At 45.3% G+C, this 16,169-nt stretch overlaps 1 protein-coding gene and 1 long non-coding RNA gene across 3 annotated transcripts in view; one reads left to right on the forward strand and one right to left on the reverse strand.

The window, feature by feature from the left end:
• LOC122929005 overlaps positions 1–7,887 on the reverse strand; it is a 95,616-nt gene extending 87,729 nt beyond the window's left edge. Inside the window, exon 1 of the long non-coding RNA XR_006387944.1 lies at positions 7,781–7,887. This is a non-coding gene — a long non-coding RNA (uncharacterized LOC122929005). The remainder of the gene's footprint in view (positions 1–7,780) is intronic.
• Positions 7,888–7,975: 88 nt separating this feature from the next.
• LOC122929003 (zinc finger protein 91-like) lies at positions 7,976–15,753 on the forward strand. 2 transcript variants are annotated; one of them, XR_006387943.1, is made up of 3 exons: positions 7,976–8,267; positions 12,531–14,787; positions 15,286–15,753. XR_006387943.1 is itself a non-coding variant. In XM_044282403.1 (2 exons), the coding sequence occupies exon 2, from the start codon at positions 12,567–12,569 to the stop codon at positions 13,875–13,877; it is 1,311 nt and encodes a 436-aa protein (XP_044138338.1). In that variant the 5' UTR covers positions 7,976–8,267; positions 12,531–12,566; the 3' UTR covers positions 13,878–14,868. The 2 variants fall into 2 exon arrangements, 1 of the variants encoding a protein (XP_044138338.1); XM_044282403.1 differs by lacking the exon at positions 15,286–15,753 and having other exon boundaries at positions 12,531–14,868.
• The last annotated feature ends 416 nt before the right edge of the window (positions 15,754–16,169 follow it).

Raw genomic sequence — 16,169 nt, forward strand, 5'->3', positions numbered from 1 at the left:
ACTAAACCAGAACTGACCACAGGAACAGGACACACAGGGATAAATAGGTGCTAAACGAGTGCACCTGCTGGAACAGGCCCACCCACAATTCAGAAGGATTAACCCTATCAGACCTGGCAAAGCAGAAATACCAGAACTCAAGCAGAAGCACTGGACGTTTCCCCTGGCAACCAGCATACATGGAACCCCGCAGCCAGAACGCGAGGGCATACAACAATCCGGGCACCGGAACTGAACCACAGAACACAATCAGGGAGGGAAAACATACACAGGTGGTTCATCACGGATACCACAGCCAGCACTCAGCCCCTAGCAACCAGCCTGCACAGTACGCAAGGGCGCATTCAGGCAGCCTACATGGCAACTCAGGTACAGAGAAGCACATTGTGACACTTGGCTTAAAGGAGTCCTCACCCCAATTGGGCGGTCTCCATAAGGAGATATAGTATGCCGGAATCCTGACCTAGGCCTCTCACCCAGTTAAGCCAGTACTCTCTGCTCTGCACTGATGAGGGGCAATCACCCTGAAACAGCTGTCTGCAGATGAGGTGCTGGCTTATTTATTATGAAAGTTATGTCTCAAGGCCTGTTTAAAAGGTGGAACACAGACTTATAGGATAGCTGCCTTACATCTGGTGACATCAGAGGCAGAGCTTGCTAAGAGCTGATTTCCATAAAAAAAATTCTAAAAGTTTCTAAAAATACAAACCGGATTCCAAAAAAGTTGGGACACTATACAAATCGTGAATAAAAACTGAATGCAATGATGTGGAGACGGCAAATGTCAATATTTTATTTGTAATAGAACGTAGATGACAGATCAAACGTTTAATCCGAGTAAATGTATCATTTTAAAGGAAAAATACGTTGATTCAAATTTTCACGGTGTCAACAAATCCCAAAAAAGTTGGGACAAGTAGCAATAAGAGGCTGGAAAAAGTAAATTGGAGCATAACGAAGAGCTGGAAGACCAATTAACACTAATTAGGTCAATTGGCAACATGATTGGGTATAAAAAGAGCTTCTCAGAGTGGCAGTGTCTCTCAGAAGCCAAGATGGGTAGAGGATCACCAATTCCCACAATGTTGCGCAGAAAGATAGTGGAGCAATATCAGAAAGGTGTTACCCAGCGAAAAATTGCAAAGACTTTACATCTATCATCATCAACTGTGCATAACATCATCCGAAGATTCAGAGAATCTGGAACAATCTCTGTGCGTAAGGGTCAAGGCCGTAAAACCATACTGGAGGCCCGTGATCTCCGGGCCCTTAAACGACACTGCACCACAAACAGGAATGCTACTGTAAGGAAATCACAGAATGGGCTCAGGAATACTTCCAGAAACCATTGTCAGTGAACACAATCCACCGTGCCATCCGCCGTTGCCAGCTGAAACTCTACAGTGCAAAGAAGAAGCCATTTCTAAGCAAGATCCACAAGCTCAGACGTTTTCACTGGGCCAGGGATCATTTAAAATGGAGTGTGGCAAAATGGAAGACTGTTCTGTGGTCAGACGAGTCACGATTCGAAGTTCTTTTTGGAAATCTGGGACGCCATGTCATCCGGACCAAAGAGGACAAGGACAACCCAAGTTGTTATCAACGGTCAGTTCAGAAGCCTGCATCTCTGATGGTATGGGGTTGCATGAGTGCGTGTGGCATGGGCAGCTTGCATGTCTGGAAAGGCACCATCAATGCAGAAAAATATATTCAGGTTCTAGAACAACATCTGCTCCCATCCAGACGTCATCTCTTTCAGGGAAGACCCTGCATTTTTCAACAAGATAATGCCAGACCACATTCTGCATCAATCACAACATCATGGCTGCGTAGGAGAAGGATCCGGGAACTGAAATGGCCAGTCTGCAGTCCAGATCTTTCACCTATAGAGAACATTTGGCGCCTCATAAAGAGGAAGGTGCAACAAAGAAGGCCCAAGACGATTGAACAGTTAGAGGCCTGTATCAGACAAGAATGGGAGAGCATTCCTATTTCTAAACTTGAGAAACTGGTCTCCTCGGTCCCCAGACGTCTGTTGAGTGTTGTAAGAAGAAGGGGAGATGCCACACAGTGGTGAAAATGGCCTTGTCCCAACTTTTTTGGAATTTGTTGACACCATGAAATTCTGATTCAACATATTTTTCCCTTAAAATGGTACATTTTCTCAGTTTAAACTTTTGTTCCGTGATTTATGTTCTATTAGAAGTTGGCACCTCCACATCATTGCATTCAGTATTTATTCACGATTTGTATAGTGTCCCAACTTTTTTGGAATCCGGTTTGTACATATTAACCCTGTAAGGACCCTTGCCCTACATGTACGTCACAGCTGGACTGGACTTAAGGACCAGCAACGCACATGTACGGCAGGCTGATCAGGCTGATTGGGCGGGTGCAGTCACTGACAGCCGGGTCCTTGCTGCATACGCCGGCATCAGTGTATTAACCACTTGTATGCCGCGGTCAAAGCTGACCATAGCATGCAGAGGGTTCGGGTGCCCGGTGGCAGAGAAGGCAAGCCCGATGCCTTTCATAGGCATCAGGGCTCGCCTCCTACAGAAGCCTGTGAGATCCAGCCCTTAGGCATAAAAGCTGACAGCCAATGCATTACAATACAGGTTGTATTGTAATGCATTGCAGAGGGGATCAGACCCCAGAAGTTGAAGTCCCATAGTGGGACAAAAAAAAAGTAAAAAAATAAAAATAAAAGTGTTTTTCATAATAATAAAAAAAAGTTTCAAGTCAAAAAAAAAAATCCCCAAATAAAACACATAAAATTGTGGAAAATAAAAATAAAATGTCTGCAGTGTAAATCTTGCGCCGTAGGCCGCTGAGCGTCCTTCCCTCACTGCGCCAAATATTGAACGGCGCAAGATTTACACTGCAGACACGGCCAGAGGGAGGAGAGCAGCGCTGCCTGGCCCTGTCAATCAGAGAAGAAGGGCGTGAAAAGAGGTGGGCAAACAGAGCCTCTAGGAGCAGGTTCAACGCCCCCCCCCCCTGCCCCTAGAGGCTAATTAGCATATTATAAAAGTTTGTTTTTCTCAAAAAAAGGCTTTAGGCAGTGAGATGGCACGAATATAGTTATGTTCCGCTGACATTAGTACATCGCTATTGTCAGCCAGCTTAATACCCATTTTTCAGGTGACAGAAACCCTTTAACAAACAACAAAATGAGCAAAAAATACTTGTGAGCTCTGTGTCTCAGAAACCACAGGTCCACCAAATATAGATACCGTTTGTGTGCATTCTGCATTCTTCTCACTTCCATTAACCCCTTAAGGACCCATGATGTACCGGTACGTCATGTATAGTTCCGATCACCGCCGCCCGGCGGGCGGTGATCGGAACGCAGTGCCTGCTCAAATCATTGAGCAGGCACCTCGGCTAAATGCGCGTGGGGGTCCCGTGACCAATCAATTCAGACCTGCGGTTTGCGGCTTTTACCTGGTGCGGCGGCGGTGGTGCCATCGAGTCCCCATGGGGCTGTAGGGGGGACTCGATGGCTTGGAAGGCAGCGCGATGCCTTCCTTAGGCATCTGCGCTGCCTTCCGGTGACAAGCCTGTGAGATCCAGCCCCCTGGATCTCACAGGCCGGAAGCTGTACGAGTAATACACACAGTATTACTCATACAGCCAATGCATTCCAATACAGTAGTATTGGAATGCATTGTAAAGGATCAGACCCCCAAAAGTTCAAGTCCCAAAGTGGGACAAAAAATAAAGTGAAAAAAAAGTTGAAAAAATAAGGTTTTTCCCCCCAAAAATTAAAAGTTTCAAGTAAAAATAAACAAAAACTTAATTTTTCCCAAACAAAGTAAAAAAAAATGGTAAAAAATAGGGGGGGGGGGGAAGTATACATATTAAGTATCGCCGCGTCCGTATCAACCGGCTCTATAAACATATCACATGACCTAACCCCTCAGATGAACACCGTAAAAAATAAAAACTGTGCTAAATAAAAAAGAAATTGTCACCTTACATCAACAGCAGGCGATCAAAAAGGCGTTTGCCCACCAAAATAGTACCAATCTAACGTCACCTCATCCGTCAAAAAATGAGCCCCTACCTGAGACAATTGCCCGAAAAATTGAAAAACTATGGCTCAGAATATGGAGACACTAAAACATAATTTTTTTTTGTTTTAAAAAAGCTGTTATTGTGTAAAACTTACATAAATAAATAAAAAGTATACATATTTGGTATCGCCGCGTTCGTATCGACCGGCTCTATAAAAATATTACATGACCTAACCCCTCAGATGAGCACCGTAAAAAATAAAAACTGTGCTAAATAAACAATTTTTTGTCACCTTACATCACAAAAAGTGTAATAGCAAGCGATCAAAAAGTCATATGCACCCCAAAATAGTGCCAATCAAACCGCCATCTCATCTCGCAAAAAATGAGACCATACGTAGGAGAATCACCCAAAAAAATAAAAACCTATGGCTCTCAGGATATGGAGACACTAAAATATGATTTTTTTTTGTTTCAAAAATGATATTATTGTGTAAAGCTTACATTAAAAAAAGTATACATATTAGGTATCGCCGCGTCCGTATAGACCAGCTCTATAAAAATATCACATGACCTAACCCCTCAGATGAACACTGTAAAAAATTTAAAATAAAAACTGTGCTAAATAAATCATTTTTTGTCACCTTACATCACAAAAAGTGTAATAGCAAGCGATCAAAAAGTCACACACACCCCAAAATAGTGCCAATAAAACCGTCATCTCATCCCGCAAAAATCATACCCTACCCAAGGTAATCACCCAAAAACTGAAAAAATTATGGCTCTCAGACTATGGAAACACTAAAACATGATTTTTTTTTTGCTTCAAAAAAGAAATCATTGTGTAAAACGTACATAAATAAAAAAAAAAGTACAAACCGGATTCCAAAAAAGTTGGGACACTATACAAATCGTGAATAAATACTGAATGCAATGATGTGGAGGTGCCAACTTCTAATAGAACATAAATCACGGAACAAAAGTTTAAACTGAGAAAATGTACCATTTTAAGGGAAAAATATGTTGAATCAGAATTTCATGGTGTCAACAAATCCCATTTTCACCACTGTGTGGCATTTCCCCTTCTTCTTACAACACTCAACAGACGTCTGGGGACCGAGTTTCTCAAGTTTAGAAATAGGAATGCTCTCCCATTCTTGTCTAATACAGGCCTCTAACTGTTCAATCGTCTTGGGCCTTCTTTGTTGCACCTTCCTCTTTATGATGCGCCAAATGTTCTCTATTTTTTTTTTTACTTGAAACTTTTTTTTATTATTATGAATGTCAGCTGCTGGTGTTGGTCCACTGTGTTTTATCAAGGGTAGGGTCAATGCAGCTAGCCATCAGGAGATTTTGGAGCACTTCATGTTTCCATCTGCTGAAAAGCTTTATGGAGATGAAGATGTCATTTTTCAGCACGACCTGGCACCTGCTCACAGTGCCAAAACCACTGGTAAATGGTTTACTGACCATGGTATTACTGGGCTCAATTGGCCTGCCAACTCTCCTGACCTGAACCCCATGGAGAATCTGTGGGATATTGGGAAGAGAAAGTTGAGAGACGCAAGACCCAACACTCTGGATGAGCTTAAGGCCGCTATCGAAGCCTCCTGGGCCTCCATAACACCTCAGCAGTGCCACAGGCTGATTGCCTCCATGCCACGCCGCATTGAAGCAGTCATTTCTGCAAAAGGATTCCCGACCAAGTATTGAGGGCAGAACTGAACATCATTATTTGAAGGCTGACTTTTTTTTGTATTAAAAACACTTTTCTTTTATTGGTCGGATGAAATATGCTAATATTTTTAGATAGGAATTTGGGTTTTCATGAGCTGTATGCCAAAATCATCAATATTAAAACAATAAAAGGCTTGAACTACTTCAGTTGTGTGTAATGAATCTAAAATATATGAAAGTCTAATGTTTATCAGTACATTACAGAGAATAATGAACTTTATCACAATATGCTAATTTTTTTAGAAGGACCTGTATATATATATTTATTAATTATGGGTAAATTAGTTATAAGCGTTGGTGGTATAGTGTCTCTAAATATCCTTTTTTTTTAAATAATGGCACCCCATTTCGTTGGTGGTTGTAGTGGCTGCATGCTTATTAGGCAAACCTAAATCAAGCATCTAGCGACATCACTGGACTCTCTGGCTCCTTACCAGCGATGCCGGCGTCTTCTCTTCCGGGTGTAGGGCTGACGTCACTGAGGAAGGAGCAGCCAAGCGAGCGTCCTTCTCTCAGAGCGCCTGTGCTGAATGAGGACCGGTACGGCGCAGGCGCGGGATTTGAGCTGCAGGCAGGGCCAGCTGGAAGATGAGAGCGCTCGCTGGCCCTGTCAATCAAGTGGAGGAGGGGGCGTTTTTTCAGACCGAGGATGCGGCGGCTACCAGCAAGTAACGGCCCAACTTGCTGGTACTGAAGTAATTTGCATATCACAAAAGTACGATTTTTACTGAAATTACAGCACAGCCAGAGGTAAGAGGGGTATATAATATATGGAATATATTAAGTCCAAAACTGAAAATTGCTGTTTGGGGGGTGACAGAAGCCCTTTCACACTACCATACTTCTGGGTCCGCAATTGCGGAACGGGTACAGACCCATTCATTCCAATGGGGCAGCAAAAGATGCGGACAGTACACGGTGTTCCATTCCGCAGCTCCGCAAAAAAGATAGAGCATGTCCAATTCTTAACCGCAATCGCAAGTCATGTGCGCTAAACATTTACAGTCGTGTGAATGTAGCCTAAAAGTGTTGGCCCATCTCATACATTGGGGGCATATCGCTGGGATATGCCCCCAAATGTCTGACAGGTGAATATCTTTAGACGGGAGCCCGCACTGCGCATGCGCGGCCGCTCTCCATTTATATCTATGGGAGTGCTGAACATAGCCAAGCAATGCGCTCAGCTATTTTTCGGAAGTGCCAAAGAAATGAATGGAAAGTGCACTGCAGAAGCACTTCTATGGGGCTGACGGAAATAGACGAGTAGTCACAAAGAAATGAATGGAGGGCGGCTGCGCAGGTACAGTGCAGTCTCCTTCACTTTGTGGGCTCCGTTACAGAGATAGACGCGAGAGGTGGGACCTGAACCTATCAGACATTGGGGGCGCTAGCAACATGTCCCCAACGTATGAGATAACTGGTTTCGGTGGTGACAAGTCCACAAGGGAAAAGTCACCACTGAAGCCAGTGGTGGCTGCAGCAGAGCAGGTGACCCTGCCACGGAGGAAGTAAACAAGCCGTGAACTTTAGGGTGGACACATGGGAGCCGGCAAGCAGGTAAATAGGACTCTTTATTTCGGGACAATCCTGGGTTTTTATTTATTTTTTTGCAAACCTCCCACCTGGCCAGACCTACAAAGAGAAATGTTCCCCGCCTCTGGGTCCGGGCTCCCTCGTCGGGTTTCCCCCGCTGACGACATCCGCTTTGACGCTGCTGTAGCCAATCGCTGGCCACAGCGGTTACCTGCTCCTCTTCCGTCAGGTCAATTGGTCACGTGACACAAGGGGGGCAGCTCACCACTGGAGCCAGCGGCTGGCTGCAGGAGTGTCAAACGGATGTTGAGAGCGAGGTGAAGGTCTCGGGGCGCAGTGGCGGGGAGAAGGTACATATACTTTCCTCTGCAGGTCTGACCGGGAGGGGGTTTCGCAAAAAAAAAGGCATCCAATGGATAAAATCTGCAATAAACCAGTAAGATTTCTTATCAAGCTTTCTAATCACTACCGTATTCTGCTACTGATTTTACCTGAGCAAATCTGCACGGAAAATCTGCAGGTGTGAACCTGGCTTTACTATTGAATTCTTCTTGCCAGGAAACCTGGGGGGGATTTCATGGCGAGACCCTCTCCTTCCATACAATACACAGCTCCACGCAGGAAGGCGTCCTGTCTCTTTAAGAGGCGGAGTCACTGGACGTGCAAAGTTATGACATCCCCTTTAACGTCTGCTCTTAAAGGGATGGTCGTAAAGCCGCTGGAATGAGGTCCAATAAGGGGGGAGGGATGGGAAAGAGGCGAAAGATGGCTGAGCGGCTCCCAGGGAGCTCTACCTGGTTGGCTGAACGTCTGGAGGCGCGGGCAGGAGACGGAGCGCCCCCCATGTTCTCTAACGGAAGCTGAACGGCTGTGTGCGCCGCTGCTCCGAGCAGAGCCCTCCCCGGACTGTGGAGCGGGCAGGACCGGGAGCCGCCGCCGCCGGAACTGCAGCTGGCACTCCGCGGCCCGGGCATAAACGTAAGGAAAGCGGGCGAGTGGTGAGAGGAAGGGGAATCCCGCATTGTGCCCTGAGCGAAAGCAAAGCGCGCGGCAGAAGTGTGGCCCTGGCGGCGCGCCGTAGTTATCAAAGGCATCCGCTCTTGCCAGGCTCAAATATGAGGAGAGCGGCATCAAATAGGGGCGGGGCCAGGGAACTGGAGACGGTGGTGGATGCGCCAGAGGAAATGAAATAAGAAGTGGCGTAGTTGCCCATAGCAACCATTCCCGCCTTTCATAAGCCCTGTGGAAAATCGAAAGCAGCAATTGGGTTGCCATCAGCAACTGCTTTGCCTCTTATAGCCCCTTCTGCTTCGACTGAGTTCACGTCTGCACAGGAGCCGCGCTCGCAGTTTCAGCGCGACATTTAATTCCTCGCGACCTTGCCCCTATTTCGGTCGGCATATATACAGATGCCTTCCGCGTGCACTCCACGTATTTCTCCCTCCTGTCAGTCAGGCCGCCAGATGGACCAGAATAGTACGGATCCGCAAAAACGATGGATAAGCAGACGGATGAAAAAAATACCGCCATGTGCGTGAGGCCTATAGTCTATGTCATGGTGTAGAATTTAAAAGGCTATTCTTGGCGGTCACTTGGCTATTTTTAGAACTGCCATAGCGGTGAATGGAGGGCGGGTGCGGGTCCCAGAGGCGGGACCTGCACCCATATGGTATTGGTGGCATTGATGGGTATAACCCTTTAATTGAATGCCATGTAGTGGTACCGTATTCGTCACCTTTAGGGTCCATTCACACGTCCGTAAATGGGTCCGCAGCCGTTCTGCAATATCGGGAACGGCTGCGGACCTATTCATTCTCAATGGGGCAGAACGGGAAGAGGAGAGCACACTATGTGTTCTCCGCATTTCCGGGCTTCGGCCCCGAACTTCCGGGACGCAGCTCTGCAAAAAAAATAGAACATGTCCTATTGTCCGCAATTGCGGACAAGAATATGCAGTTCTATGGGGGGTGCCGGCCGGGTGTATTGCGGATCTGCAATACACCACGGACGTGTGAATAGACCCTTAGGGTTCCAGTGTAAAATATAAATTATTCATGTAAGGCCTCATGAACACGACCGTATCCGTTTCTGTGGTGTGCAAAACACAGATACCGGCTGAGTGCATTCTGCAGATTGGTGCGTCCTGCCCGCTGTAAGAAATGCTTATTGTCCGCAAAAAGGACAGTACTGGGATATATGCTATATTTATGCGGGGACGTGGAATGGACGGAGTGCTGTCCGCATCTTTTGCAGCCCCATTGAAGTGAATGGGTCCACATCCAATCCGCTAAAAATGCGGATCGGATGCGGAACTTTGGTCCTGTGCATATAAGGGGACATTTATTATGAATTATACGCCACTTTTTGGCATATAAGGCTAGGTCTACGCGACGACATTTGTCGCGCAACAATTTTTATAATGGCAGTCTATGGTGTCGCACTGCAACATGCGACATTTTGCGACGCGACAGTCGCAGAAAATGCATTCGAGATGGATTTTTCTGCGACTGTCGCAGCATGTTGCAGTGCGACACCATAGACTGCCATTCTAAAAATTGTTGCGCGACATCTGTCGCGCGACAGATTTCGTCGTGTAGACCTAGCCTTAATGTTGTAGATTTTGTTGCCGTGGGTTTTTTTTTGCGGCAAAATCTGCGACTTTTTGCCGCACACGCCACTTTTCCCGAGTGCCGAGAAAAGGGTATGTGGTGTGGGCGGGAAAAAGGACAGGCTGGCAGGACGTCTCATTTATCATTTTCCACGCCAGTTTTTGGAGTGGAAAAAGACTTAAATCTGCACCAGCAAGGGAGCCGGCGTAGATTCTAGTATGCGCCAAAATTATGTAAGGCCCTGCGCCACCACATAATGGCTCATACACACGGCTGTTGTTGGCTGTGGATCCGCAATATACGGGCATCAGCCGTTTGTGCACCGCATCACGGATGTGGACCCGCATCCAGAAGGTGCTGTGCAGAACGGAGTCATGGAACCAAAACTGAGTGCTTCCGTGGGGTTTCTCTCCGTGCCTCCGCACCGCAAAAAAAAGAACTTGTTCTATTTTATTTTTTTGCAGTGCTGATGGATCAAGTTGAATGAGTCTGGATCCATCTGCGCCAGCCACATGGACGGTGCCAGTGCATATACCGGACAGACAGAAGCCAGACGGACGCTTTTTTTTGGCCACAGTCCGGCTCATGTAAACCCACGGACATGTGTAGTGTGTGCGTTGGGAGCTTTCCGGGCCTATATACTATACGGACATCACAAGTGGTGATGTCAACATGGCCGCTGTGGAGTTGGTCTCGCTCCATTGGTCGTGTGATGGATCCGGCGTTGTCGTGGTTTTTTGTTACTGATAGAATTCATGATTCAGATGTGACAAATCGCTGATCTCCGAAGGGAGTAAACGGCGTATAGTTCTTGATGTAATGATGGCGGTGCCAACAAGAAATAATAAAACGGGGATAGGGGGCCCCCACAACATAAAGAGGCGCCACCAGTCAGTCGTCAAACCAAACGCATATATAAACCACAATATGTGGTAGATCTGCAGAATTTCTGAGTAGCCTACTCCAAAGTGCCAACGCGTTTCCCCATTAGGCGATGGTTCATCAGGGGACAATGTGAGATGCCTTACATACTAAAAACCTATATATCAGATAAGTACGTAAACCTAAATAGAGGACGCCTGTATTGGTGGTTCAGGGTCCTTTGGGGTTATGTTGAAAAAGGAGGTGGCGTACTTCGTGGAAGCCTCAGACGTGCCGTGGATATGCAGTCTAAGATGCGTTTATACGGTATACTGAGATTCCTATCTCTCATTGCCACAGTCCTGATTAATACCTATGGAGGTTGGCAATTCCAGGATGGACAGAGTTGCAGTAACAAGGATCACAAGGTAGACCATGTGCCTCCTAGGGCCCCCCCCCTGTAGAATACCAGGAGTTATGCAAGTATTGCTTCCACAGCTTGGGGGAAATAAGGCTACATCCAATGCTACATCACTTTGAGGGTGCGTCATTACCGCTTCCACAGTAATATCAAATATATCCACTGATTTTCTTCCTATGGACCTCGTAATTTGATTATTCAATCCCCTCACACAGCCCCATGGTCTCCTATCCTATCACAGACCTCTAAAGCCTAATTACATAACTCCTAGTGTTCTACAGGGGGGTGTCCTAGGAGGCTTCTGGTCTACCTTGTGATCCTTGTTTCTGCAACTGTGTCCATCCTGGAATTTCCAATAGATATTAATCAGGACTGAGGCAACGAGAGATGGGAATCTCAATATAAACGCGTCTTAGGCTACGTCTACACGACGACATTTGTCGCGCGACAGATAGGACACAACTACACTGCAACATTTGTAGCGCAACATTTTGTTGCACTAATGTCGCGCGACAATTTTTATAATGGCAGTCTATGGTGTCGCACTGCAACATGCTGCGACTGCGACGCAACAGTCGCAGAAAAGTCCATCTCGAATGGATTTTCTGCGACTGTTGCGTCACAGTCGCAGCATGTTGCAGTGCGACACCATAGACTGCCATTATAAAAATTGTCGCGTGACATTAGTGCAACAAAATGTTGCGTGACAAATGTCGTCGTGTAGACGTAGCCTTAGGCTACTTTCACACTAGCGTTTTTGTTTTCCGGTATTGAGTTCCGTCACAGGAGCTCTATACCGGAAAAAAACGCTTCAGTTTTATCCTAATGCATTCTGAATGGAGAGCAATCCGTTCAGGATGCATCAGTTCAGTCCCTCTTAAGTTTTTTTTGGACGGAGAAAATACTGCAGCACGCTGCAGTTTTATCTCTGGCCAAAAATACTGGTCACTTGCCGGAATGCCGTATCCGGCATTAATTTACATTGGAGTGTGTTAGTGCTGGATCCGGCATTGTGTTCCAGCAAAACGGATCCAGCTCTCCCGGCTGCGCATGCGTAGACCTTTAAAAATGCAAAATACAGGATCCGTTTTCCCGGATGACACCGGAGAGACTGATCCGGTGTTACAATGCATTTGCACAGCATTGCTCATTCCCTGACAAATGTTATCAGTTTGCATCCTTATTACCGGATCTGCCGACGGAACTGCCTGCCGGAATCCTCTGCCGCAAGTGTTAAAGTACCCTTAGACTGCATATCCACAGTATGTCTGGGGTTGTACTTACAAAAAAAAGGTATGACTGAAAGTTTGAGAAGGTTTTGTATACTAACCGTATTATGTTCTACTGTAGGTTCCCTATAATCTGTTATCTAACTTACAACACTGAATGGATCCTGAAGTGTGGAAAATGGCGGCAACCAGCTTCAAAATGATGAATCCTCAAAAAGGCATATTTGCACCAAAAATGCTCCAAGTAAAGCGTGACCAGTTCATATCTACCGAAAGACTTAAGAAGCCAACCAATCTTGTGTTCAATGAAGACTATATTACAGTAGAAGATAAAGCTATACATGCCAATGGTAAAACCAGTTGTGCAAAAGTGTTCAAATCCGTTGAGCATGGTGAAATAAAAACTTGTGTTCGGCAAAGGGAAATGGTCTATAAACCATCTGTAGTTAGGACTGACTTAATGTCTAAGAGCTTAGCACTTAAAACTTCTGGAGTGGAGTCTCAGAATGTGAGGAAGTTGCCCTATGAGGTACATCATAAAAGACTCCCTATTCTGGTGCGTGACCGTGGTCACACTTTTATTCCACAAAGACAAGAAAAGAGCTCAACACTTTTGAGACAAGATGGAAGGATCAAATGCAGTGAAGTAAAAAATCTAGTTTCAAACCATTGCGCCAAGACTAAAAGTATCAAGACAAATGTTCTCAAAGAAGAACCAATGTTTCAAAGTATTGGAGATGCTCAATGTCGTGATGCCGATCTTCAAAATGGAGTTCCTTTTAATGATTCCAAGAAGACGTTCCTAGTAAAAAACATTCCATACCGTAGTGACACCAGTGACCCGTGTAAAAGGATAAAGATAAGTAATGTAACCTCGGTGTGTAATGTAGGGAGAATATGCCAGAAGGTGGTGGATGAACTGCCACGTAGGCAAATGCCTACCATAAGTGGTGCACAGACCTATAGTGATGTTTCGTGTAAGACTGCAACAAATGGTATTCTGAAGGATAAATGTAAAAGTCCACCACCTGATGAAATAAAAGGAGGGATCACAAACAAAGAAAAGAACAAATTCGAAGGAAGCTCTACGCGCAAACGATTTCTACTTATTGACAGTCAAGGAGTGCCGTACACGGTCGTTGTAGAAGAACCTACAGATAGTACACCCACTGAGGTCTCCAAGTCTTTAGCCCCACGGAAGGTCTATAAATGTCCAGTGTGCTTTAGAATATTTGAGTATCTTTCCTATCTGCAGCGGCACAGCATTGCTCATTCCCAACAGAAGCCTCACGTCTGCAAGGTCTGTGGTAAAGCCTTTAAAAGAACTTCACATCTCACCCGACACAAGTACACTCATTTTGGCGGAAAACCTTGTCACTGCCAAATATGTCAACGCAGATTTCGAGACATCGGTGAGCTCACTCGTCACCTGCAGAGTCATACAGGAGAAAAAAAATCACTAATCTGAAGTTCGCAAAGCACTTTCCAGAACCAAGCATTTTTCAGCGTCGTATCCTTACAAAACACGTTAAAGGATCATGGAGATGCGGGAAACGGACATTCGCGTGTTTCACAAAAGTTGGACCGCAATAATTTTGTCAAATAAGGTGTATACAAAGGGAAAGTATAGTAACGAAGATCACTGATCGTGTACAGAGATCATGTTTTTCCAAAGATCGTATTAATGTTTGAGCGTTGTCAACTGGTCATGAAGGGTATGTTCAGATGGAGTTTTTTGGGCGTGGATTTCACAAAATCGCCTCCCATTGTTTTCATGCGGACGAGGATTTTTCACATGTGGTTTTCCAGACCATGCCAACAATGTACAGGTCCATTATCGGCACGGTTACCTGGCAAAGCTACAGTTGGAGCCTGCTTGTGGTTTGGCTCCATTCAGTTGAGCTAAAGTGAGAGCGGATCCACGTCATTCAAAAAGAAAACCCATGGCAACCCATGTACAAAATCCCTCGCGTGAACCTACCCTAAAGGGAACCTGTCATTGGCATTGACCCATCTAAAGTTCCACCACTACCCTATTTAGAGAGCCATGTATACACGTGTGAAACAGTTGAATTTGGTTTCGAGTTTCGCAAAAATTCGGATTCGAGACGAATGCAAATCTTTTGCGATTCGATCCAGACAAATCTCTCGAAATGGTATCTACCATTTCACAGGTCGTCGTCAGAAGAAGGCATCATTTGTAGACCATGTTTTAATTCAAAAATAAAATCCGACAGTGTAGTGAGTTTATAATAGTAGTAAAGGACCGGCACTCACTTTTGTAGTCTTGCAAATATTTTCTTTATTGCCACATGTTTATATTTGTGACGCGTTTCGGCACAGACTGTGCCTTTTGACCAATGTTTGAAGAAGGCACAGTCTTAGGCCTCTTTCACACTACAGTATGTTGCATTCAGTGTTTTGCGTTCCGTTTTTCACGGATCCGTTGTTCCGTTTTTTGCTTCCGTTGTGGTTCCGTTTCCGTTCCATTGTTCCGTTCCGTTTTTCCGTATGGCAAATACAGTATACAGTAATTTCATATTAAAAATTGGGCTGGGCATAACATTTTCAATAGATGGTTCCGCAAAAAACGGAACGGATACGGAAGACATACGGATGCATTTCCGTATGTGTTCCGTTTTTTTTGCGGCCCCATTGACTTGAATGGAGCCACGGACTGTGATTCTCGGCCAAATATAGGACATGTTCTATCTTTCCAACGGAACGGAAAAACGGAAATACGAAAACGGAATGCATACGGAACACATTCCGTTTTTTTGCGGAACCATTGAAATGAATGGTTCCGTATACGGACCGTATACGGAACGCAAAAAACGGACCGTATACGGAACGCAAAATACTGTAGTGTGAAAGAGGCCTTATCTGTATAATCAAATAGTGGCCACAGCACTAGTCCTAATGGCTTTTTTTGGGGGGTAATGTCACCAAGTTGATCCCTCTCCACCCAAGGATCCGTATTCTGGTATATAATATAGTTGAAGACAGCACACCAATGCTTCTTTTATTTAGTTCATTTCAACATCAGTATCGTGCAGTGCAAGCGATCAAAGGAGCCATAACTGATTTGATGAGCCATTCGCAGTTTTACTGTACCGGCCGTGCGTACTGACACGTGCGTGGCTTAATTTTTGAGACCAGCATATGCTACTGGCAGAATCAACCAGGACTTTTGAGGCTGAGCTTAATCAGAACTGTCAACTGATTTGTTAGAATCGGACCTAAAACCAATTTCTAGAAATTTGCTTATCTCTAGTCCCTATGTGTACAATAAGTACCTGCATTGTGTACAAGGTGAACTTTGATTGCCGCAGTTGATGTATGCAAATTAATGGCTGAATAGTCACGGTGGCCGTTCTCTAAAACCGCCCATTATGGCTTGTGACATTCCTGAGGCAAGGATGCGTGATCAAAAACCATTCTAAATCCTGCGCATCCACCGTTGTCTTCTAGTTCATGGGCATGCACAGTGGTGCCAGGTGTATTCATTGGCCTCAGAGCAGCGCATGCGCAGTCATGAGTGTGCCAACCACACGCTCTGTATTGGCTTTGTGTAGTCACCGGAGGCAAAGTTCATCTTTTACATAATGCACGTACTGATTATACATAAAAGGACACATTTAGAAAGCTATGAATCCAGACTATAAGGTGGCCGTGGTGCTTTAGGTAGATGCTACTGACACGTTCCTTTTAACCCATGGAGGATTTATATTAATCATTTACCCTAGGTGATAGATACTTT

Source organism: Bufo gargarizans, chromosome 2 (assembly GCF_014858855.1).
Source record: "Bufo gargarizans isolate SCDJY-AF-19 chromosome 2, ASM1485885v1, whole genome shotgun sequence".
NCBI classification, from domain to species: domain Eukaryota; kingdom Metazoa; phylum Chordata; class Amphibia; order Anura; family Bufonidae; genus Bufo; species Bufo gargarizans.

Coding starts and splice junctions, on each gene's coding strand:
- LOC122929003 (XM_044282403.1), top strand. CDS start 12,567: ATGGATCCTGAAGTGTGGAAAATGGCGGCAACCAGCTTCAAAATGATG.